The sequence below is a fragment of the Lithobates pipiens genome, unplaced genomic scaffold (assembly GCF_037356315.1).
Source record: "Lithobates pipiens isolate NorthernLeopardFrog02 unplaced genomic scaffold, aLitPip1_a1.2 Scaffold_10, whole genome shotgun sequence".
Classification (NCBI taxonomy): Eukaryota; Metazoa; Chordata; class Amphibia; order Anura; family Ranidae; genus Lithobates; species Lithobates pipiens.
In genome coordinates this window covers 92,893,080-92,919,678 of record NW_027507686.1, presented here as the reverse complement: position 1 = coordinate 92,919,678, position 26,599 = coordinate 92,893,080, and the positions used below count along the sequence as shown (strand labels likewise).

Sequence of the window (26,599 nt, the reverse complement as noted above, 5' to 3'; positions counted from 1 at the left end):
CCTGGGATCCAGTACTTTTTGGTAGTAAGGCCATAAAGTTTTTACTGGCAGGGTGCTGTCGCAGGTCCAGGATTGTGGGTAACCTGAGGCTCCCCGGTTCCTAAAGACTTGGTAGATGTGCTCCTAAGTTTACATACCCTGGCAGAATTTATGATTTCTTGTCTGTTTTTCAGAGAATATGAATGATAACACAACTTTTCTTTTACTCATGGTTAATGTTTGGCTGGAGCCATTTATTATCAGTTAACTTTATCTGGAATATGCAGTTCAGTTTTGGGCACCAGTTCTCAAAAAGGATATTGGGGAGCTGGAGAAAGTGCAGAGAAGGACAACAAAACAGAAGAGGCATGGGGGAGCTCAGCCATGAGAAAAAGATTAGAAGAACTGAATTTATTCACTCTTGATAAGAGGAGATTAAGGGGGGATATGATCAACATGTACAAATATATAAGGGGTCCATATAGTGAACTTGGTGATGAGTTATTCACTTTACAGTCAACAAAGCGAACAAGGGGGCACTCTTTACATCTAGAAGAAAAGAGATTTCATCTCCAAATATGGAAAGGTTTCTTCACAGTAGGAGCTGTGAAAATGTGGAATAGATTTCCTGCAGAGGTGGTTCTGGCCAGCTCAGTAGATTGCTTTAAGAAAGGCCTGGATTATTTCCTAAATGTACATAATATAACTGGGTACTAACATTTATAGGTAAAGTTGATCTGGGGAAAATACGATTGCCTCTTTTTTTTTTTTTTTTTTTTTTTTTTTTTTTCCTGCCTTTTTAGACCAAAGTTTGTTCACCATAGTCAATTACCTGGATACCTAGGTTGGGTCCTCAACCTAGAGAAGTCGTCTTTAAAACCAGTAAGAAGACTAGAGTACTTGGATCTGGTTATAGATACAACCCAGTAGAGGGTGCTTTTACCCTAGGCAAAAATCTGCGCCATAAATGAGCTGGTTCAGGTAGTCAAAGTGAAGAAGGGTCCTTCTGTTTGCCTTTGTATAAGGTTGTTGGGAAAGATGGTGGCTTCATTCAAAGTGGTTTCCTATGCTCAGTTTGATTTGAGACTGCTGCAAAACAGTATTCTGTCTGCCTGGAACAAGAAAGTCCAGGAGCTATATTTTCTGATGCGTTTGTCGCCAATAGTGCGTCAGAGCCTCAGTTGGTGGTTGATGCCCGAGAATCTGCAGAAAGGGAAATCCCTCTTACCAGTTTCCTGGAAGGTGGTAACAGATGCCAGCCTTTTGGGTTGGGGAGCAGTTCTGGAAGAGACGACTGTCCAAAGGAAATGGTCCAGAACCGAGAGGACCTTACCCATCGACTTTCTAGAGATTCAGGGAGCGTACCTAGCCCTAAAGGCCTGGACATTCAGGTTATAGGGTTGTCTAGTTGGAATCCAATCCGACAATGCCACAGCAGTGGCTTATATCAATCACCAAGGGGGCACCAGAAGTCGTGCAGCCCAGGTAGAGGTAAACCAGATCCTAACCTGGGCAGAAAAACATGTGCCGTGCATATTGGCAGTCTTCATTCCAGGGTTAGAGAACTGGCAGGCAGATTACTTAAGTCGCCAGCAGTTCCCGGGGGAATGGTCTCTTCACTCCGACATCTTCTTGGCTATATGCCCAAGATGGGGGATCCCGGACGTAGATGTGTTTGCGTCCAAGTTTAACAACAAGATCGCAAACATTGTGTCAGGAACAAGGGATCTACTTGCATGCGGGACAGATGCGTTGGTGACCCCCGTGGGATCAGTTCTCACTGATTTATGCATTCCCTCCAATTCTGCTGCTACCACAACTTCTTTGCAGGATCAAGCAGGAAAAGAAGTCTGTGCTTCTGGTGGCCCCAGCATAGCCCAGAAGATTGTGGTATGCAGAAATAGTAAAGATGACAGTAGGAGCCCCATGGACCCTACCACCACGTCCAGACCTGCTATTGCAGGGACCAGTGTGCCATCCTACCTTACAAATGCTAAAGTTAACGGTTTGGCTATTGAAACCCACATTCTAAAGGATTGCAGGCTTTCGGGCTCAGTGATATCTACCTTGATTAATGCAAGGAAGCCAGCTTCCAGAGTCATTTATTATAGAGTCTGGAAGGCATAGGTTTCCTGGTGTGATTCCAGGGGTTGGCATCCCCGAAAAGTATGTCATAGGTAGAATCCTTGCTTTTCTGCAAATCGGGTTAGAGATGAAGCTAGCCTTGAGTACTAGCAGGGGCTAGGTCTTGGCCTTATCGGGATTGTTTCAACGTCTGCTTCTCATTCTTTGGTCCAAAGCTTTATACAGAGGGTAACGCGGCTTAATCCACGGATTAGAGCACCCCTGAACTCTTGGGACTTGAATTTAGTTCTGTCGGCATTAGAGAAACAGCCTTTTGAGCCGATACGACATATTCCCTTGGTCCTTTTGACAAGGAAGCTAGTTTTTCTGGTAGCCATATCTTCTGCAAGAAAGTTTTCAGAATTGGTGGCTCTTGTAAAGAGCCATATTTAATCATTCACAAGGATATCGTAGTATTGCGTCCTCATCCTAGCTTTCTACCGAGGGTGGTTTCAGGTTTTAATCTAAACCAGAATATTTCTCTGCCTTCATTTTTTCCAGAACCCTGTTCTACGGAAGAAAAGTCATTCTCTGGATGTAGTGCGAGCGGTCAAAATCTATTTGGAGGCGACTGCTCAGGTTTGGAAAACAGACGTTTTGTTTGTGTTGCCTGAAGGTCCTAGATAAGGACAGGCAGCGTCGAAATCTACTATTGCTAAGTGGATTTGGCAAGTAATTCAAGCTTATGGTTTAAAGATGAAGGTTCCACCTTTTCAAATCAAAGCGCACTCCACCAGGGCTGCTAGTGCTTTATGGGCAGTCCATCACTAGGTCTTCATGGCTCAAATCTGCAAGGCCACTACTTTTTCTTCAGTCTATACATTCACCAGATTCTATTAGTTGGATGTGAGAAGGCATGAGGATATTGCCTTTTGGCGCAGTGTGCTGCAGGCAGCAGTATAGGTCCTCAGATCTGATTGCACCCTACTTTTTTGTTGGTGACTCCCTCCCCTCAGATAGCATTGCTTTGGAAAAGTGATGGTACATCACAGGACACAGAGGTCCCTCCCTTCTTCTAATACACGTATATTGCTTTGCTAAAATATATATATATTCTGTATGTTATGTGTATTAGGGTCGCTCATTTTTCCAAAGATGCGATTTTCACATGACTTTGCTTACGCCCCGAATCTCAGTGATGTAATATATAAATATGCCAAATTTCAAGAAAATTGGATAATATTTAGGGGTTGCACACATTGATCACTTTTATCAAAGCAAAGTCTGTGGGCTTCACTTGATAAGAAGTCGTATACAACAGCATTGGATGAAGAAAGTCCCGTTCAAGGCTTTCTAGAAGAACGAGTGAGAATGTTTAACTACATCCAAAATGCCCTAAAAGACAGAAGTCATCCAAGAGAAGACTACAAGGAGTTATTGCAACTCTCACTCCTGTACCTAGGAGGTTGGTCTAAAAAACGACTTCAGTTTCAGGATCCCAGGGCCACTGCATCAAGCAAGGTGAATGGCAAAGGCAATATATGCACTTATAATTGACCTTCGCTAAACAGTTGAATATTCCTCAACCACAATTGGAATTAAACGGGTTGCACATTTTGTCAGCCTCATATATGTTCGCTTTTGGCATGAGGCAATTGTAAGTCGATGGGCTACAAAGAATGATTTGGATATGCTACAGCTTTTGAGCACTTACCCAGATGCAAATGTCAAAAAATGTGCTCCCACAGTTGCTAAGAGACACCTTTGGTATCTGTCAAACAAATGTAGGATTGGATTTTTTGGATGAACGTATTACTCAGGCTGCAGAGAAACAGGAAGTGAAACGATTAGTGGGTAAAAAAATGTTTTTTTGAAGGAAAAGACCTGAGCCATTTTGTTACTGAAGAAACAAAGACTTTCTTTGAATTGTTTGGGATCCACGACGTGACCGAATACAAGGGATTGCATTGTTCAAAGTTGATTAATATAACACATATATTTCTTATCATATTATCTATTAATCTTAGTGTATAGTTTTAATAGTATTTTAAGTTTTGTGATTTCTAGTTTTGCCAATTAAAGTAATTAACATAGAAAAATCTTATTTTTTGCCTACTTTTACAAAACGGATCAAAGTGTGCAACCTCTAAATATAAATTTTCTTGAAATTTAGCATATACAGTGCCTTGTGAAAGTATTCGGCCCCCTTGAACTTTTCAACCTTTTGCCACATTTCAGGCTTCAAACATAAAGATATAAAAATTTTATTTTTTGTGAAGAATCACCAACAAGTGGGACACAATTGTGAAGTGGAACGAAATCTATTGGATTTTTGAAACTTTTTTAACTAATAAAAAAATGAAAAGTGGGGCGTGCAAACTTATTCAGCCCCCTTGCGTTAATACTTTGTAGAGCCACCTTTTGCTGCGATTACAGCTGCAAGTCGCTTGGGGTATGTCTCTATCAGTTTTGCACATCGAGAGACTGAAATTCTTGCCCATTCTTCCTTGCAAAACAGCTCAAGCTCAGTGAGGTTGGATGGAGAGCGTTTGTGAACAGCAGTTTTCAGCTTTTTCCACAGATTCTCGATTGGATTCAGGTCTGGACTTTGACTTGGCCATTCTAACACCTGGATACGTTTATTTGTGAACAATTCCTTTGTAGATTTTGCTGTATGTTTGGGATCATTGTCTTGTTGGAAGATAAATCTCCGTCCCAGTTTCAGGTCTTTTGCAGACTCCAACAGGTTTTCATCCAGAATGGTCCTGTATTTGGCTGCATCCATCTTCCCCTCAATTTTAGCCATCTTCCCTGTCCCTGCTGAAGAAAAGCAGGCCCAAACCATGATGCTGCCACCACCATGTTTGACAGTGGGGATGGTGTGTTGAGGGTGATGAGCTGTGTTGCTTTTACGCCAAACATATCGTTTTGCATTGTGGGCAAAAAGTTCGATTTTGGTTTCATCTGACCAGAGCACCTTCTTCCACATGTTTGGTGTGTTTCCCAGGTGGCTTGTGGCAAACTTTAGACAAGACTTTTTATGGATATCTTTGAGAAATGGCTTTCTTCCTGCCACTCTTCCATAAAGGCCAGATTTGTGCAGTGTACAACTGATTGTTCTATGGACAGACTCTCCCACCTCAGCTGTAGTTCTCTGCAGTTCATCCAGAGTGATCATGGGCCTCTTGGCTGCATCTCTGATCAGTCTTCTCCTTGTCTGAGCTGAAAGTTTAGAGGGACGGCCAGGTCTTGGTAGATTTGCAGTGGTTTGATACTCCTTCCATTTCAAAATGATCGCTGGCACAGTGCTCCTTGGGATGTTTAAAGCTTGGGAAATCTTTTTGTATCCAAATCCGGCTTTAAACTTCTCCACAACAGTATTACGGACCTGCCTGGTGTGTTCCTTGGTCTTCATGATGCTCTCTGCGCTTTCAACAGAACCCTGAGACTATCACAGAGCAGGTGCATTTATACAGAGACTTGATTACACACAGGTGGATTCTATTTATCACCATAAGTCATTTAGGACAACATTGGATCATTCAGAGATCCTCGCTGAACTTCTGGAGTGAGTTTGCTGCACTGAAAGTAAAGGGGCCGAATAATTTTGCACGCACCACTTTTCAGTTTTTTATTTGCTAAAAAAGTTTAAATTATCCAATAGATTTCGTTCCACTTCACAATTGTGTCCCACTTGTTGGTGATTCTTCACAAACAATTTTTAATTTTATATCTTTGTTTGAAGCCTGAAATGTGGCAAAAGGTTGAAAAGTTCAAGGGGGGCGAATACTTTCGCAAGGCACTGTATATCTTTTACATCACTCAGACTCGTTGTGTAAGCAAAGTCTGCAAAAATTTTAGTTTCTTTTTTCCATTAGAAAATTAAACACCCTAATGTGTGTATGTTTGTTTGGGGGTTCAAAGTAATTTTCGAGTAAATACCTAAACAAAAAATTTTAGAAATGGACTGGTCTTCAAGTGGTTAACAAAGCTGAAAAGCCACTGCAGTGGAACTCAATGACATGACTGACTATGGCTGTGGCTCTCTGGACAGGGTTGCTTGGATCACAACACTGGTTAAACAGAATCTGAAATCTTTTGGCATGAAGACGGTTCATACTGTACAGTATATGTACGCTGCCAGCTAAAAATTCCAGTATGTCCTCAGCAGGCTCTTCTGTCCAATATGTACACACTTTACTGTCTGTCAGGAACCCTTCTGTTTGGCAAACATGGTACTACAAGATTTAATCTTCAGCAAATAAGCGTTGCTTACCTGTGCACATCTTCCTAGTTCTTTTATGCTCAGCTAGTGGAAGATATTTTAAGTTAATTTTATATGAAAGATAAATCTCAACGAAAAGGATTTAATTTATTTCATTCACATCTTTGAGTTGCTTTATCAGGCAATTGCTTGTGTCCTTAGAGCCTGCTGAGGACAACATCATTTATTTAGCTGGTGACTGCCTGCTGGTGTTGAGTATGATGACCTGAGATTGCCAGAAGGGGACTGAACGGAGCTAGAATGAGAGGCAGAACCATAGAACCTCATTATAAGCTGTTTGCAGCTTACTGTTTGGTGCGTGGTGAGGATTGGTGACACTTGTGGTCATAACTTACATGGTACAACTTGTGTGTTTTTGTGGAAGACATAATTGGACACTGAAAGGAAGCTCCAAACTGACTTACAACAAGTTAATAGTACCTTTCTATCATTAAGGATGTCCTCCCTATATATTACTCCTATACTAATCTGTATCGGCACTCTCCATTCCACACTCTCAAACACACACAGAGCTCTGCGGGGAGCAATGTAGACCAAAGTCAACACACAGACACAGAATAATGCATCATTTGTCCTTTTATGTAGTATCGTAAATACAATATGTTGTCAGGATATGACCAAGTAATATTTACAACATTACACCAAAAGAAACCAATAAAGAAAATGTCCACCCATTGCTTGTCGTCATGAAAGACAAACCCACTTTCATAGTATTGTTAATATACATATGTTTGTCACCGTTAATAACGCCTCTTAGTGATTTAATGCACATTTCTTAAAGTATATATTTGTGTGTATTATTGTACAGATCATAATGTTCGTTCCCAGACATATTTATGATTATATTTATAAACAATGTCTGAGTGCATCACCAAGCTGTCTACAAGTATTTTCTAATTCTCACATTTCGTATCACCTTTTTTATAATAATAGTTTCTATAAGGATAACAATAACAGTGTTCCCACATATAAGACCGAGAGTCACGCTAAGTTAAGTTGCAGTAAAGCACAAAGTACCTACATAAAGGGGGCGGGGCCCTTACAAAAATATTTGCCTTTTATTCATGAATGCATTTATATGCAAGTTGCATAGATGAACTATTCGGACTGCTGTTTATTTGTATATCTTGATGCACACAGCGGTGGATTACGATTACGCTTATGTTATTGGCATTATATATTTTTTTTTTATTATCCCTGTATATTTCAGTCTGCCTGACACTAGTAGGTTGAGATGTTCACGCCTCCCTTTTTATCTAGCTCTTTCCCCCATATTTTCAGTATATGTTAAGTTGAACATGTAGAACAGAGTGAGAGGAATTTACTAAAACTGGAGCAGCCAGAGCTTGAAGCATCTGTACATGGCAATCAATCAGCTTCTAGTGTTCATTTTCAAATCTTGAACTGAAATAATCTGAAACTGAAAGCCAATTGATTACTATGCACGGCTGCTCCAGCTTTCTGTCTGCTCTAGTTTTGGTAAATTCTCCCCAGTATGCTTGAAATTTGTGCAACGAGTACAGACTATTGTTCCCTGATCTTCTTCGCTTTTTCATTTCAGTTTGTCTCAAGCCTGTTTCAGCAGCAGCAGAAGCCATGTGTATGTATAACATGTTCATCAGATGTACAGTGTGCTTTGACTGCAATACTTGCTCGGATACAGAGACAGTGAGTATACTGACATTTCATGTTTTTTATCTCTCGAGTTACACACAAAACAGATATCATATTTGTTTTGCCAGTAGCTTCTGTTCTGAAAAAAAAAAAGTGTGTACACTGTTTACGACAGCATTCTCTAACAAAACAGTTCTCTTTGCCATGAAATATTTTGTACCATTTTATACAATATTTCTTTTAGCTTAATTCTGCAGTACAAGACACAGGCTGGATATTCCTAGACACTGGATTATAGGCTGCTACCTTCAGTTGATTGGACACTGGCAAAGCTTTGCTGGAAATGCCCCTTTGGTGTACCTCTTATCGTATTCCGCTATCTTTGACATCAGTTTCTTTGCTTTGGTGATGGGCCTCTTCTCTTACTAAGAAATCTTTCTATTATTAACTATTTCATTATTTTACTTTGGAATCTTAAATCCGCTCCTCACTGTCTTCTAACACAATAGAAGCTGTGCATCTGGATCGGTGCAACCTCTGTATGACCTTGGGAGCCATATCTGGACTCCACATTGTGGAGATAGCCTGTAATGTTTGCAGCACTGGATACTTCTTTGGTGCTCACCTTGCCACTGAGTGCAACATGTATAGTTAACTGCGGGGCTCTATACAGGTCTAGGGCCATGGTCTATCGCTATAGAACCCAGACCCTGAAGACCCATCCAGGGGTATGCCCACTGTAAAAGAGCAAAGCCAGGACCACAAATGGGGACCATCGACATGGACTGGTAACACAGGTTCACCCAGTATTGGACAGTAATTTAACTTATGATTCCTGAATAGAATTTGTTTCTACATTAACTGCTTGCCGACCAGCGGATGACTATGTACATGGGCACAATGGCACGACTGAGCAAATGGGCGTACCTGTAGTCTCCTTAAAATCGCAGGCTAGTGGGTGCACGCGACGCCACGTGAGTATGCCAGATAGCCCCCGGTGGCCCATGATCGCGTCACGGAGAGGCAGAACGGGGAGATGCTTATGTAAACAAGGCATTTCCCTCTTCTGCCTAGCAACATGACGGGGATCTACTGCTCCCAGTGATTGGGAGCAGTGATCTGTCATGTTCTAGTGAGCCCACCCCCCCCCCCTACAGTTACAACACAGGAAACAGTTAACCCCTTGATTGCCCCCTAGTGTTTAACCCCTTCCCTGTCTGTGCCATTTGCACACTAATCAGTGTATTTTTATAGCACTGATCGCTGTATAAATATAACTGGTCCCAAAATAGTGTCGAAAGTGTCCCATGTGTACAGCGCAATGTCGCAGTCAAGACAAAAGATAAAAAATCACAGATCACCGCCGTTACTACTTAAATAAAACTTTATTATAAAAATGCCATAAATCTATACCCTATTTTGTAGACGCTATAACTTTTGCACAAACCATCTATACACTTATTGCGATTTTTTTTTTTTTGTTTTGTTTTTGTTAACCTAAAAAAAAGTAGGAGTACTTATCGGCCTAAACTGAGGGAGAAATTTGTTTTTATATATATATTTTTTGGTAATATTTATTATAGCAAAAAGTAAAAAAAATACTATTTTTTTTTTTTTTTAAATGACAATTTTTTTGTTTATAGCGCAAAAAATAAAAACCGTGGAGGGGATCAAATGCCACTAAAAGAAAGCTCTATTTGTGGGGGAAAAAAGGACCTCTCGTTTGGTTGCAACATCACACTACTGCACAATTGTCAGTTAAAGTGATGCAGTGCCGTATCTCAAAAAGTGCTCTGGTCAGGAAGGAGGGGGTAAATCCTTCTGGGGCTGGAGTGGTTAAAACTATCAAGAAACCATTATCCTGTTTGAAAATAATACATAATGGTATGCCCTTACAGACCAATAGGCCAATATATCAGGCAAGTATGCCGAGAGTAGCAAATGGAAACCCACTGTGGCTGACAGTCAGTATAAAGTAATAAGCTTAGGGAGAATGTGCTTGGTAAATACTTTGTCCTGTATAGCAGCTTTCTTTCTGGTCTTTTGCTATTCATGTTATTCATCTCTTTATTACTTTTCAACAATTTTTCTTGAATTATTCCATATGTAATTATACAATCCAGAATTGATTTGAATTTGGCGAATAGCTCATCTGCGTCTACTGTTTTTTTCTAATGCAATTTTCTACCACGTGGTTTACCATAACCTTCTCCTTTTGCGAATAGTAACTGATGGAAAGACAGGGTAAAACAGAGGGGTGGTGGTGTCTGTCTGCGAGAAGTGATCTCAAAGCAGTGTAAAAGAGGACCTAGTTGATGCAGAGTATGATGAGTCTGAAGCATTATGGGTGGAACTCTACATGGGTGTGCGTACTACTCTATTTTCTTTCATACAAGGAGCTATTGTATAGCCCAGATGTATCACACAGATGTATCTGAGATATAACAAGTCAGTGACTAAGAAACTAGGGACACCAGTGTTCATCAACAAAATAGATGGTTGCCCTATCCATGAGAATGAGTAATACAAAATAAGAAAAAGGGCTAGATAAACACGAAAGTGGACATATGGCATCAGTCTTGTCAGGATTAGGGATGAGGCAAGGGCACCCCAGCGTTCAGAAGTTGGCGGCATATACTAAGTGCTTCGGAGGCTGGCAGGACTCACATTTGGGATGAAAATGTAATGAGGTTGTTTTTGCTTTGCATCTAGCAAGACAACTTTGCAGTATATGCAGGGAAGCTCAGCCCACTGCAGTGTATAAATGTGCTTTTACTATACAATAAATGATGTACATACAAACGTATAACAATATTAGGAATACAATTCGAGACTGACAGATATACCTATAACAAGCAAAATGCCTAGCAAATATGCAGAAACTATGGTCTGTAACAACTGTATAATTACGCGTAAAAGTTACCCAATTCTGGTTACTCTGTGTTTGTGATCTTCATTGATGAACTCTCAGGCTTTTTTAAGCAGTTGCTGGAGAATCAGGCAAAAGCGTCTTCAGGTGTTTTCTGGCTGGTTACAGACCGTCTATGGTGTTTTACCTTAGCTACAAAATAACACACCCTTTTCAATTAGAGAGGCGTTCTCAAATTCTACCTCAAGATGGCACTCTGTTATCATGCATGCCATAGGTTATATATGTCAGGTTCTCAATCTGTTGTTTACAACGGTTACACAACAATAGACTGAACAACAGTCAACTAAAGTACAACAATGCTAAGTTCCCATTGTTTGAGGACAGCCTGTGTACTTGTCGCCAAGGCATTAGTTTGAGAAGCATCCACGCAAACACAACCTGATTTCTGTGACAAATCACTAAACCGAGTGTTCTACGCCTGCACTAAAGTGTGGGAGTAAAAACATAAAATATACATATATTTATATCAAATGCAACACATCTGCCCTTGATTTTCTCTCAAACTCCACACAGAAAATCACTTCATTACTAATAACTCATTCTAAACATTAATTTTCCTTGAATGTAACCTCCTCTCATGTTTCTTCAACTTAGGTGTTTCAGTCTTTCTTTTTCTAAAATTTTATTAGAAAGTCCATTCTAAACAAGTCTAGGCTTGTAACACATCAAAAGCCTTGCTCTTCACAGCTCTTGCGGTCTTCTTCTGTCCATCATGAAGCCACTTTTCTCTGGTCTTCCTATGGATCAAATCAAAAACAGCATGTGGCGTGGAAAACAATTATCTGTTCCTTCGAATAATACATAATACCCTGGCCCTTCAGCTACAATCTCTCCTCTAACTGGCTTCTTGCCTGTATCTCTGACCAACACTTTACCACCTGCCTGTATCCACTTCTTACCCTCCCAGACAACATCAATAAGGAGGAGAGGTAATATACTGACATTTCCCAGATGATCATTGCTGTTTATTTTGAAAAGTTTGTTATAGAGCCTCACTTTCCACTCTTGCTGAGAAGTATCCAATAACCCATCAGAGTCCCAACCACTGTCCTGACCGTCTGCCAATGCAAATATAATTTCAAACCTTCCTGCCAGATAGGCTTCAGCTTCAGATATGTCACTCTTGGTTTCTAAGTCATGGGAAGCAGTAACATGGTACCTGTTAAGCCCTGTTCTTTCAGGAACTCTATGTAAATACTGTACTCTGCATTCCATCTGTGGAATCTGCACCCAGCCCCCAACCATCCTCTTATATGGTGTGCTTTTGACTATTAGCGTAGAATTTAACATTACTGCCTGTGTGAAGACCCGATCCCACCTCCTTAGTGTATGTGTGGGTGTAAATTTGTGTATCTGGTCCTTCAATAGCCAGTTGTATCTTTTATTCAAACCAGTTGCCTGTGGATGGTATGGGATGTGACACAACTAGTACACTCCAGAATCTTTGGCCTATTGCCTTACTTTTAATCCGGTGAAGTGTGCGCCATTATCACTGTGGACTTGTTTGGGACAACCAAGTGCAACAACAAGTTTCTGGTGCAGTTGAAGCATTGAGGCTTGATCTGCATGTTTGCAAGGATCAACAAGCAAAAGTCCTCAATAACTGTTCACTTCAGTGCAACAATATCTCAGTCCAATGCTTCCCTGGGGCAGGGGGCCGTTGAATTAATCTCTGCAGGCCTCTAACCTCTCTTAATTCAATACAGTGGAGTAGGGCTGAAACAACGAATCGATTAATCGACAACTAATCGATTATGAAATTAATCGATTACTATTTTCATAATCGATTAATCGCCATATTGGGGTTAAAAAAACTAAAATTAGCCCTTTATAGTACAAAAAGAGCAAATAATTGCTACTGTAAATATTACTTTCACCTTTCCACAGTATAAAAATGAACCCCTTCTAGAAGTGATTATTTGCTTTTTTTTTTCTACTATAAAAGGCTAATTTTCGTTTTTTTAACCCCATTATGTTACTAAACGTCTTGGTTCACATCTATGTGTGTGTTGGTGCTTTTTGCAGAAATGCACTACAGTTCATTTACATGGTTTCCTATGGGACACGTTCACATCTGAAAGGGTCAGGGACTTTTAACGCAAAATAGTGCTTTATTGGTTCAATGGAGAAGCTGCAGAAAAGCATGTAATGCGTTTTTGCAGCAACTTGTGTTTTTTTAATTTGCCCAAAAAAAATGCAAAAAATGCAAATTGCAGTAAAATCACGTGCACAAAAATCAAAACGTACTGCAGAAACAGATCAAAAGCAAACTGCATAGCCTTATGCTGGCCACACGGATCCATTTTCAGATGAGAATATTCAGATGAAAAATCTTTGTACATTCGCTGAATGAAAGAATTTTGTTGGAAATTTTCACTTGTTTTTAACATTCTGTTTTTAAAATGAATGTAATTTCTGAGCGAAAACCACATACATTGTCTGAAAACTCCTTTGACTAAGAAGTTTTCTATTTCCAAATTTTCCCGTCACTGTGATTGAAAATGAACGTCAATTTGACCCACTTTTTTTTTAAAGGTTATTAACTGATTAATCAAAACCATAATCGGCCAACTAATCGATTATGAAAATAATCGTTAGTTGCAGCCCTACAGTGGAATACTTTTGCAATGGCTATTGCCGCACTTCTCATACTGTATAGTTCCCTATTACACTCTTATGTTCATGCATATAGACAATCCTCTCTGCTGTGCCCATTCATATGTTGCTTTCTGCCCCAAATGTCCAGATTGCTTGTGTGTGCAGTTGGCCAAGCTCATTAAGTCAGGATTAATTGGCACAATTGCGTTCACTATGGCAATTTTATCTGCCACTCTGTTATAGTTCTAAAAATCTGGGACCAGGGGCACATGTGTGTCAACATGCCCCACTTGTATGGTCCGGGAGTGAGCTTCCTTCCAGATGTAGCCCCAGTCCTCCTTGCCTCCCCACAATACCTTTCCATGAATCATCCATTTATTGGACTTGCACTTGGGCATCCAAGTTGTCAGCCCTTTAAAGACCATCCAGCTGTCAGTGTAGATGGTGAAATGGGGAAAAGGGGTCCCCCTAGAGAGTCATCACTACAGCTTTCAACTCTGCATATTGACTGGACTGGACCTACTGGACTGGACCTCCTGGTCTCCTGCAGGACTGTGTACTCGAGTTGTAGGCTGCTTCTGTCCATTTATGCCCAGACAAGGTGACTATGGCCGAACCATCAGTGAACCAATGCGGACTCCTTCAGGTCTTCTCACAGAGACTCAAAGGGTGAAGCCCCCTGAATGGAGGATGACTGCAACACAGGAATTCTTCTGGCTGAGTGCTAGTAAAAGTGGCAAGCACTGCCAACTGTTTTGAAATGATTGACATCCCCAGCTGCAATAGCCCCTCTATCTTGAAAGTACTTCTATTTCATCAGTGTCTAGGCAACAATTGCCTAGTGATTAGTCTATTATCTCTCACCCATCCTACTATTGGCAGTGCAGTATGGATGGTAACTGTGTCCTTTCCTGTAATCTCTACATGTTGAAGTGCTGTGTAGGCCCCAAACAGGTACTTCTCTAGGAGCGTGCATCTCTTCTGTGCCCCTGTCAGTTGTTTGGACCAAAATCCAATGGGTATTTCTTTTCGTTTGGCTGCCATAGACTCCAAGATATGGTACCATCCTGCTCCACTACATCCAGCTGAAATGGCACGCCTTGTCTCATGGGTCCCAATCCCTGATGCTGCAAAATGGCTTCTTTAGCAGCAAGGAGTTCGTCCAAAATGAGGGCTGAATGATCTCCAGAATCCCACAACTCCAATGAGCTTCTGTGCCTCCTTTTTGGTAGCAGAGGGCAGCAGTGCCTAGATAGTTTGCACAACTGACTCTGGAATTTTCCTTTGTGTCCCAGTCCACATCATTCCCAGGAATTTTACCTCTGTGGCAGGTCTTTGTCTCTGTTGAAAGCCCAGCCTCTGTTCTCCATCTGCTGTAACAGCAGGTGCTATGCTTCAGTTACATCTTCAGAGATCATGATGTCATCAATGCAGTGACAAATGATGATTTTCAAATTCAGGGTACATGAATCTCAGGCAATCATTCCCTGACAAATCGTTGGAGAATCAACGTAGTCTTGCCGAAGGGCAGTGAAGGTGTACTGGTGGTCATCCCACACCAAAGCAAACTGGTCTTGACACTCTGGGTCTGTCAAAATTGGAAAGACGGCCTTAGCCAGGTCAATCACAGTGTGTTAATCTCCTGCCTCTTTAGCAATTTTCTCAACAATTGAGATCATATCTGGTACAGCTGACTTGAATGGAGGTGCCACTTTGTTTAGAACTCTGTAATCCACAGTCGTTCTGTATGTCTCATCAGGTTTCTTTACTGGAAACACCGGAGACCAGAAAGGCCTTACAGCAGCTCTAAGGATCCCTACTCTACAGTTCTTGAATAGTCTCCCTAATTTCTTTGTGGCTTCCAGGAAGTCTGTACTGCTTGAGACAGACTGCCTTGACTGGTGAAGAAATGTAGACAGAGGTCCATTTCTGGCTCCTGACTACAGCCTTCATCGCCCTAATGAGATACGCTTTATCAGAATACCTGAATGTACCCCTTTTAGTATGAATTGACTGACCTTGAAGTATATCCATCCCAAGAATATTTTTGACTAGCTCTGATAACAAAACATTTGTCGAAAATCCTGGTCCCTTACCAATAGCCAATTTATCCCGTGCCCTAACTGCTGGTGTTTGCCCTCCCAAACCTTATACATCACTTCTTTGTGATGGGAAGGCTTTCCTTGCAAAAATGCAACTTCAGCTCCAGTATCAACTAAAGCAATCAGTTGTGTAGGAGAAGATGACTCCCCACCCCCTCCCACCATGCCATGACAGGTGTATATGGATGCCGGTCTCTTGCTGTCACTGTGCTCACTTCAATTATAGGAGCCCCACCTTCCCGTCATAAAGCATAAGTAACTTTCCGGACTGCTGACGCCACCCAGGTGCTACCTAATGGATCAAGACATTCGAAAAGGGTGTTTGCATCCCAAAAAATGTGGTTTAGAGAGATCACCGACCCAATGGGTTTAAAAGAGATAACAAAAACATAGCAAGCATAGTGTTGACCTCTTTCTTCCATTTGTGGACCACATTACCGGAGATGCACAAGATACTTGCCTTCAGACAATGGAGTGAAGAGACACCCTAGAATGTGCACTAGCTGGATAGGTCATGCAATGTGTCTGCTGCATAAGGCTAAAAAAGACAGTGTAAGCGATCCCCAGTAAGGCTGTAAGAAGAAGGCAAACAAGTCAGAGTTGAACAACAATGATCAAGGCTGGCATCGGGCTAACAGTGAGGGAACAGTAAAAGAAAAAGGCAAATTGGTGAATAATGGGCAGAAGGTCCAGCGGTGAGAGGTAGCTTGCATAGTTGTCAATGAGGCTTTTGCGGCTATAGTTATTTGAGTAGCAAAGCCTCTTTGGAGGGTCTTTCCTGGTGCTACATTGATTCTTGGGACCAGGTGGGTGAGGAGAAACCAGATAGCAATATTGGCTGTAGGCATGGTCGGGGGATGTTGGCTCTGAGCGTGACGCTGTGGCTGTGCTAGAGCCTCTGCACACAATGAATTGGTCCATCCCTAGTCTCCTGGGGGTGTCAGAGGGAGACTGAAGGGGCCATTGAGCATCCGCAGGCTGCAGAAAGCCACTTTATAAGCTACTGGTACCGCCAGTCCTTGCTCCTATCACATGAGATGCCAGAACTGGAAGTTTGAGAAGAAGCTTTTAAAATCCTTTTAACCATTTCAAATCTCTAGTTAGAACTAGTTTCTTTCAATATCTCTAAGTTTGATTATGCTATGCATGCTCAAAAAAAAAAAAAAAAAAAAAAAAATATATATATATATATACATATATACATATATACATATATACATATATACATACATACATACATACATACACACTGCCTAATGCTTCTGAGGGCGCTCACGTGACTGTCCGCTGGTCTCTTCCTCCCTGCCCCTCCCCCTGCTGCTATCAGATCAAGAGAGGAGATCAGCGGGCAATCATGTGAGCGGCACACGGAAATTGGGTATTAGGTAGCATTTTTTAAAAATCACATACACTAGGGAGCTTAATGTCATCTAACAGAGGGAACTATAGAACAAAGTCAGGACGCTCACAGAAAACGGAGCCCAGTACACAGAGGCTTCAGCCAAAGGACACAGCCCGCACACACAGTGGGTGGACATCGCAGGATCCTGCTAAGTAACCTGCACCAGGATCCTGAGATGCAATCCCAAGTGTGGCTCGGGGTTACCACTAATGGTACTGAAATTTTAACCCTGAGCCACACTCGGCAATACCTCCAGGGAGGTTAATGTCTCTTTGAGGAAAAATTACGTATAAAAAAAAATATGCCCCAATCAATTTGAAAATCTAGTTTGCATGGCTAGAAGTGCCTCAATTGACCCTACTTGAAGGTATCTGAGATGGCTCACTATGGTGATACAGTATATTCATATATGTACTTCCTTTGTTATTTTTGAGAGATTAATATTTATGCCCAGACATACATCTATATAGGGCTCATACTGCCGTACAGTAGTATAACTCCCAGAGTAGGTTTGGAAAGGTGTGTGTGTTTTTTTTTTTTTTTACCCACTTAAGCCCGGACCATTTTCCAGCTAAAGGACCAGGACCCTTTTCGCGAATTCGGCACTGCGTCACTTTAACTGACAATTGCGTGGTCGTGCGACGTGGCTCCCAAACAAAATTGTCATCCTTTTTTTTCCCCCACAAATAGAGCTTTCTTTTAATGGTAATTGATCACCTCGGCGGTTTTTGTTTTTTGCGCTATGAACAAAAATTGAGCGACAATTTTGAAAAAAAATCAATATTGTTTTCTTTTTGCTATATCCCCAAAAAATATATAATTTTTTTTCCCCTCAGTTTAGGCCAATACTTATTCTTCTACGTATTTTTGGTAAAAAAAAAAAAGCGATATTGATTGGTTTGCGCAAAAGTTATAGTGTCTAAAAAAAAAAGGGGATAGTTTTATGGCCTTTTTTAATATATTTTTTTTTACTCGTAATGGCAGTGACCAGCTATTTTTATTGTGACTGCAACATTATGGCGGACACGTCGGACAATTTTGACACATTATTGGGACCATTGGCATTAATACAGCGATCAGTGCGATTAAAAATGCACGGATTACTGTAAAAATGCCACTGGCAGTGAAGGGTTTAACCACTAGGGAGGAGTGTGTGTTTTTTTTTTTACTGTTGGGGGTGTGGCTTGGCATGTGACGTCACTGATCGTCTTTCCCTATAACATTTAACAGACGATCAGGGACAGCCACACTAGGAAGCACGAGGAGTGGTTTGTTTACACTTACCTCTCCTCGTTCTTCAGCTCTGCGACCTGATTGCAGGACCCTGGCGGTGATCGGCTGGGCTCTTAAAGGGCAACGTACATGTACCTGCATGTGCCTGTGCCCAGCCGTGCCATTTTGCCAACGTACATTGGCGCAAGACGGTCCTTAAGTGGTTAAATACTGTAATTCTGTGTCTTATGTTTTTGTAGGAGAAAAAATTCCAATAAATGAAAAAAGATAGCCTTGCTGGGACTAGATACCACCACAATAGAACGTTATAATTAGCTAGAGGTCTAAGTATTCTAATCCTACTCTGTGATCTGTCTCTAGGTCTTTCCCACGATAGCTTATATGAAACCTTATTTGGCATGTTAAACAATTTGACAGTGACAGGACCCCACCGATAATATCTGATTTTATTGACAATTCCTACCATTATGTCATCTTTCTTTTAAAGTTGTAAGAAAATTAGTAATCTGACATAAACGGCATGATTCCAACTGAGGCATTTGCAATTGAAGAAAGTAAGATGTGTCTGATAACTCTGCGATCAAGGAAGTGCCCAATGCGGAATAATCCCTTATTTATCCAGCATTAAAATAGTAGAGGCTGCATTCCAGGTGGGAACTCATGGTTGGTAAATGTGGCTACTGGTGTATGATGGGGAAGGAGAGGATGTATTTTGCATGAAGAGTCCCACAATCGTATGTAATGGCGCAGGGAATATTACCTGACAATTCTTAACCACTTGCCTACAGGGCACTTGCACCCCATTCCTGCCCAGGCCATTTTTCAGCTTTCAGAGTTGTCGCACTTTAAATGACAATTGCGTGGTCATGCAACACTGTACCTAAACACATTTTTTATAATTTTCTTCACACAATAAAGCTTTTCTTGTTGGTTTTTAATCACTGCTGGGTTTTTTATTTTTTTACAAAAAAAGACCAAAAATTTTTGAAAAAAAATATATATTTTTTTTTACTTGGTTTGTAAGTAAATTTTGCAACTAAGTAATTATTCTCCTTAACTGATGTGAGCTGATGAGACAGCACTGATGGGCATTTATAGGTTGAACTGGTGGACAATGATTAGGTGGCACTGATAGGCGGCACTGGTGGGCGACACTGATTGGTGTTGATGGGCGGCACTGATAGCCAGCACTGACTGACATCACTAATGGGCACTGATTGCTGCCACTGATGGGCACTGATTGCTGACAATGTTAGCGCTATATGATATGATGACCAATGCCCTAATTACATGTGTAGATGTCCCCCTGCGTAGAGATGCTGCTGATCGGCTTTCCTCGCTACACACTCTGCCAGTGTGAGGTGAGGAGCGCCGATTACCGTCACCTCTGTGTTTACATGTGACCGGCTGTGATTGGACACAGCCAGTCACATGCTTAAAGAGCCGCAAATGCCTCTCTTTACAGAGATCGGGTTGTGCCGTGTTCTAGCAATACAGAGTGGATGCAATCGCTGCGTTGAGCTCCAGAGCGGTCATTCTGGGACGCTGTCATGACAGCGTCCCAGAATGGGAGCCGCACTGCCCCGCCGTCGTTTTGACGGTGAGCGGGTGGCAACTAATTAGGGGGTGTCCACAACACAGTTACTGATATAGTTATATAGTTAATCTGGTTGGAAAAAGTCACAAGTCCATCCAGGACAACCAACACACACAAATAAAAATCCTCCTATACACTATTCAATACCCACAGCTGATCCAGAGGAAGCCAAAAAAAAAACAATAAAGCATAATCCAATTTCTTCTAGCAGGGGAAAAAATCCTCCCTGATTCCCCAAGAGGCAATTTGATATTCCATGAATCAACTTTACCTATAAATATAAATGTGCCTGAAACGGCAAAGCAACCTCAAAACATCAGTGAACCTCCACCATGTTTGACTGTTGGGACTGTATTATTTTCGTCAAAGGCCTCATTTCTTTTTCTGAGAACAGTAGGATGGGCTTTACCAAAAAGCTGTTTATTTTGTCTGTCCACAGCAGATTCTTCCAAAAGGATTTTGGCTTCCTCGGCTGAGTTTTAAAAAACTCTTTGCTCAAAATTTCTTTCATCGACATCCAGGAAGATGAGCTACAGTACCAGAGGCTGTAAACTTCTTGACAGTGTTGCGCACATTGGACACATGAACATTAAGATCTCTGGAGATAGGATTGTAATCTTTTATATTGTCCATGCTTTTACACAACTTTTGTTTTTCTGTGTGCCCCAGATGATGTCAGATGTGACCCAATGCGTAGGGTGGAGCCTCTTGTGACGTCGGTATTGGAAGCAACTGGGAAGCTTACTGCTGTACACCGGTGGTTTTTATATGTGAAGAGCCCTTTTTTTTTTCTAGAGGATATGTGAATGTTCGTTTTCTCAGTTTATTTCTATACAACATGCAGAGCTAACGGCTATTGAGGTCACAGCGGTATCACTATCAAGGTTTTAAAGATTGCTGCAACATGTGCTCTAATTGACCTATCTGTAGTGGGTGGTCAATTCTGTCCAAACTCGAAGCTTACTGATCACTTCTTTTCATTGGAAATTGTCAGAATAATTTGTTTTATCACAAACGCATAATGGGATATTATGGACGTTATTCGATGTGATTTTAGTTATTATACAATTCACATCACTGTTTAGGTGATGGGCATTAATATCTTGACGAGCCATGATGATGTCACTCCTGCGCATGCGCGCGGGAGCTGCCGGTCACGGCACGGCTACTGAAGAAAAGGCACCAGTGGCCCGTTTCTTCAGTGTGCATGCACCAATGACGGCAGCAGTGCATATATTGAATATCTCCTAAACTGTATGTTTAGGAGATATTCACTGTACCTACAGGTAAGCTTTGTTCTAGGTTTACCTGTAGATAAAAGTGGTGTAACAGCGTTTACAACCACTCTAAAAAAAAATGGCACCGTAGGAAGGGAGAAGGCAGATAAGCTGGGCTTCCACTTTTGAGTGGAACTCAGCTTTAAAGTGAATAGCTCTACACCAAGTTCACTATATGGACGCCTTATATATTTATACATGTTGATCATATGCCCCCTTAAAGTGGATGTAAACCCAATGTCATCCTTTCTAAACTACTGCCATAGGGGTTATCTATAAGGATAAACATGCCTCCTGCATGTATCTTTACCTATCAAATGTCTCCCCTCTGTCTGAGACCCTAAAAACTGCAGATTCTGTGGGTGGGTCTGTTGTCTGGAGCTCCGTGGGTGGAGTCATGATGTCAGTAGACTCCCTGCCCACCTCTACACCCCCCCGCTTGTCAATATGCATTTTCTCCTGTGTTTTTCTCTGTTTGTCCAGATTTATCTCGCTGAACAATAAGAGGATTGCTCAGAGCTGGATTAACTCTTTGTGGCAAGACTGGGCTCAAATGATAGGAAATCTTATACTTTACATTATGACATAAAAAAAAAAAAATCGGGTTTACATCCACTTTAATCTCCTCTTTTCAGGGGAGAATAAATTCAGTTCAGCTAATCTTTCCTCAAGCGGAGCTCATATATTCCTTTTATCAGTTTGGTTGTCCTTTGGACTTTCTCCAGTTCTTCGATATACTTTTTGTGAACTGGTGCCCGAAACAGAATTGCATATTCTAGATGAGGTCTTGCTAATGAATTGTACAGGAGTAAAATGATATCTCTCTGCAGTCCATACCTCTTTTAATACAAAGGATTTTGCTTGCTTCGCAAACTGTAGCTTGGTGCTGCATGCTATTATATAGCCTATGATCTACCACAGGGATATGAAATTAGCGGACCTCCAGCTGTTGCAGAGCTACAAGTCCCATGAGGCATAGCGAGACTTTGACAGCCACAAGCATGACACTCAGAGGCATGATGGCAGTTGTAGTTTTGCAACAGCTGGAGGTCCGCTAATTGCATATCCCTGATCTACTGTAACACCCAGATCATTCACCACCATTGATTCCCCCCGAATTGTACTCCCCCCTAGTATTTATGATGCATGCATATTTTAAACCCTTAAGTGCATAACTTAACATTTATCAGCCATAGAACCCATTTACCACACAGTTGCACAATTAAAAAATGCATTGAGATCAGTTTGTAAGTTGGAGACATCCTGTAAGTTGTCTTCTGCAAATACTTTTAATCCTGGACCCTATATTGTTTATAAATATATTAAAAGGTAAGGGTCCCAGAACTGATCCTTGGGGTACACAACTAAATAGCCTTAGACCATTCAGGGTATGAATCATTGACCACTACTCTCTGAATATGGTCTTTTAGACCGTTTTCTATCCATTTGCAAACAGATTTTCCCAAGATTGTAGACTTTCCCTTACACACTAGCTGTGTGTGGGGAACTGTGTCACACACTTTTACAAAATCCAAGTATGCTGTGTCCATAGCCACACCTTTTGTGTAAGGTTTTGCTTACCCTCGTAAAAAGTAATAAAATTTGACAACTTCTGTCTTTCACGAATCCATGCTGGCTATTACCTAAAATGTTTTTTTTTTTTCTAGCGAAACTTATCTATGTGATCTTTTATTAACCACTTCAATACCAGGCACTTAAACACCTTCATGCCCAGACCAATTTTTTTTTGTTTTCAAAAAAGGTTTTATTAAAGCCATTAACAGAAATACAAAGTCAGCAAAAAGATTCATATTTCAACATTGGCATAAGAAGTTGAATGACAAGGTTATCAAAAGGTGATAAACAAATAGCAGAACCCTGCAGGACAAACCACTGATAAGTAATTAACTGTATGGGTCTAACATCCAACAACAGGTCATAAAAGTAAGGAGAATGACATGTTAAACGAGCTGACCATCATAACCAAAATACAAAAGAAAGATCATGACAGGGAGAAATGGAAAAGAGAGCAGAGAGAAACAAAGGAAAAAGGAGAAAATGCAAACAGAAAAGAGAAGCAAAATGAAAAACCTAAGGTGCGATCACTTCAGTAAACGAAATAGGAACCATGGGTTCCACTTAAGGTCATAAATGTGTTCCGTGTCATGCAGAGTGTGAAAGATCTTTTCAGACAGCATTACCTGATCAATACGAGAGAGAACCTGTGCTAATGGTATAGACGGGGACTTCCAATGAAGTGCAACAGTCCACAGTACAGCGACACAAATAGAGTGCACTAACCTTATAAAATGTTTAGGAGTGTCAGGGGGGGTCTGGAAGAGAAGACAGTGGTGATAACGGAGGGACAGTGTTCGGCCAGCGAACCCATCCACCAGTCTTAAGACCTCCTGCCAGACAGGGCGAATTAAGTCACAGTCCCAAAAAATGTGAACAAAGGTGCCAGGGTGATTGCATCCCCTAAAACAGTTGGGGGATGTAAGGGGATAAATCTGGTGCAAACGTACCGGGGTGTAGTACCACCTGGTGAGAACTTTGATGGCCGTCTCTCTAACAGTTAGGGATCTGGTACATTTACGCATATTGTTCCAGCCTTCCTCCCAATCCACCACCCCTGTCTCCAGAGCAAACTCCTTCTCCCAACGCGCTCTATATCGCAGGGGCTGAAACTCCGAATGTCCCTCCAGGGCCTTATATATCAGAGAGATCAGTCCTTTTTGGCGTGGGAAATTAAAACATACGTCTTCAAAGATAGTGAGCTGTGCTTGAGGACGGAGTCCATACCGGGAGAGAAAGAAGTGGCGGATCTGCAGGTATCTATAACGTTCAGAGTCCGGGAGTTGGTGCTGGGTCTGCAGTGTCGAAAAAGGAACAAAGCCAGAGCCCGTCACAAAGTCCTTCAACTGGGTAAGCCCAGAACGGACCCACATACCAAAAGATTCAGGATGGAGATAAGCTAGGGGGAACCTAGGGTCACCCAGGAAGGAAGCCCCCATAGAGCGACCCAGGGTGAGTTCGTATTTCTGCTTAAAGCGGTGCCACAGTAGGAGGCAATCCGCCACTATAGTATTGCGGGTGGTTAAAGTCAAGAGGGGACGATTAGTTGACCACATAAGGCCGGGGAGATAGAATGGAGTGATCGAGTCACCCTCAAACCTCACCCAGGGGACTCTAGAATTAGGGATCGACCACTGTGCCTGCTGAGTGAATCTGCAGGCAAGGTAGTACAACCAAACCTGAGGTACCCCCAAACCACCATTTTTCATAGATCTGTAGAGTACCCCCCTCGCAAACCTGGGAGGTCTACTGTTCCAAATAAACCTGTTGAAATGGGACTGAAGGTCAAGGAGAAAACTCTTGGAGAGCCTAACCGGTAGAGAGCGAAATAAATATAGCAACCTGGGAAGGATGACCATTTTGAGGGCAGTGATTCGTCCTATAAAGGGGATACGTAAAGAGAGCCAGCTTTTTAGGGTGTTTTTAAGTTTGCTAATCAGTGGGGGATAATTGACCCCAAAGAGGTCCCCGAAATTCCCGGGAAGACCAACACCCAGGTAAGGAATGTGGGAGGCGGCCCAAGTAAATGAGTAGTTTTGTTTAATAAGGGCCAAATCATTGGGGGTAAAGCCTATAGGGAGGGCTACAGATTTAGACACATTAATGGAAAGGCCAGAGACTTTCGCAAAGTGAGACAGTGTCAAAAAAAGATTGGGAAGGGAGACATGAGGGTTAGTAATAAACATCAAAACATCATCGGCATACATGCAAAATTTGTACATTTTGGTTCCCTTAGTGTAACCAGTAATATCAGGATGTCTCAGGAGGGCAATTGCAAGGGGTTCTAGGGCTAAAGCAAAGATTAAAGGGGAAAGGGGGCACCCCTGTCTAGTGCCTTTACCTATGGGGAAGAATTCTGAGTTACAGCCAGGCAACTTAATGCGAGTCATAGGATTGTTGTAGAGGGCTTGGAATCCTGCCAGAAAGCTGCCCCGAAAGCCCATGAGTGGCAAAAGTGTGTCTAAATAGTTCCATGTAACACTGTCAAACGCCTTCTGTATGTCTAAACTCAACAGGAGGAGCTTACGGGAGAACAGGTTGGCATCTTGGATAACGTTGGAGGCAAGGCGGATATTGTCAGTGATAAAGCGATGTGGAATAAACCCAGATTGGAAGGGGGAAATCAGGGAGGGGATACATTTTGCTAGTCTGTCAGCTAAGATTCTGCTAAATACTTTGATATCGTTATTTATAACCGAGATTGGCCTAAAATTTTGAGGTAGATTATGATTTTTGGAAAACAGTGCAGCGCTTAATATATAACATGTGACTGAATATAGTGAAACAATAAATCAGGGGAAAAACTTTCAAAGATAATGTTTCCAAAAAGTAAAACTTCAATGATAAACAATACACATGTGCATATTGTGCAAATAAACAAAAAATGGGTTATTAAACCAAAAAATGGTCAGAAAACCACTTTTAGAAGGACAAATAGTTATTTGGAAGCACAAACTTGTGATTAAGTGAGAAAAATAAACAACAAAATTGAAAAACAAATCAAAACAAATCCCATGCTTTGGATAAATGAAGTGATTTACAAGGCCCCATATATGTGAAGATAAAAGTTCATTAAGTGGAACGTGAATGAAACTTTATAATTGAACGTGAATGGAACTTTAAAGTTGGTCCCAGGTATCCCTGGTGTAGGTGCTTGACCACGTAAATTCTTTCACTGTACAGTTTAAGTAAGTAGTAAAGGCTTACCAGAGCCACCTTTAGTGTGCGCAGATACGAACTCCCCAACGATTGGGATCGGACAAGATCGTTCCTCCGACACTCCTCGTGTGAATGGATGACTCGAATCACCTTTGCGGATAGGAAGGTAAAGAATGACCCACACCTTCGGGTGTTCCTTGAACGTCGTCCGTTCCGGTCCGTTCGAAAATATTCAAGTTGGCGTGTCACCAAATAGATGAAAAAGGAAAAAAGCGCCCAATCGTGTGATAAAGTCTAAAACACGTGTACTTTATTTTCCAACCAAATAGACGTTGAAAGATACAGATGACTCAATGGAGTCGTATAAAATTGAACGAAGAGAATTGCTAGCAAAAATATAAAATCAAGCAGATAAAAATAGCACGAGATGTAGACGTATCTACCCGACGATCGTTTCGTCACAGATTGACGTCATCTTGGGAAGTTCGTATCTGCGCACACTAAAGGTGGCTCTGGTAAGCCTTTACTACTTACTTAAACTGTACAGTGAAAGAATTTACGTGGTCAAGCACCTACACCAGGGATACCTGGGACCAACTTTAAAGTTCCATTCACGTTCAATTATAAAGTTTCATTCACGTTCCACTTAATGAACTTTTATCTTCACATATATGGGGCCTTGTAAATCACTTCATTTATCCAAAGCATGGGATTTGTTTTGATTTGTTTTTCAATTTTGTTGTTTATTTTTCTCACTTAATCACAAGTTTGTGCTTCACAGC

General features: G+C 41.4%; 1 protein-coding gene across 1 annotated transcript in view; it reads left to right on the top strand.

Annotated features, from left to right (window-relative positions):
* Positions 1-26,599, top strand: part of PACS1 (phosphofurin acidic cluster sorting protein 1) — a 654,146-nt gene that overhangs the window by 347,859 nt on the left and 279,688 nt on the right. Inside the window, exon 13 of the mRNA XM_077450086.1 lies at positions 7,890-7,996. Coding sequence (XP_077306212.1) covers positions 7,890-7,996 — 107 coding nt within the window. The remainder of the gene's footprint in view (positions 1-7,889; positions 7,997-26,599) is intronic.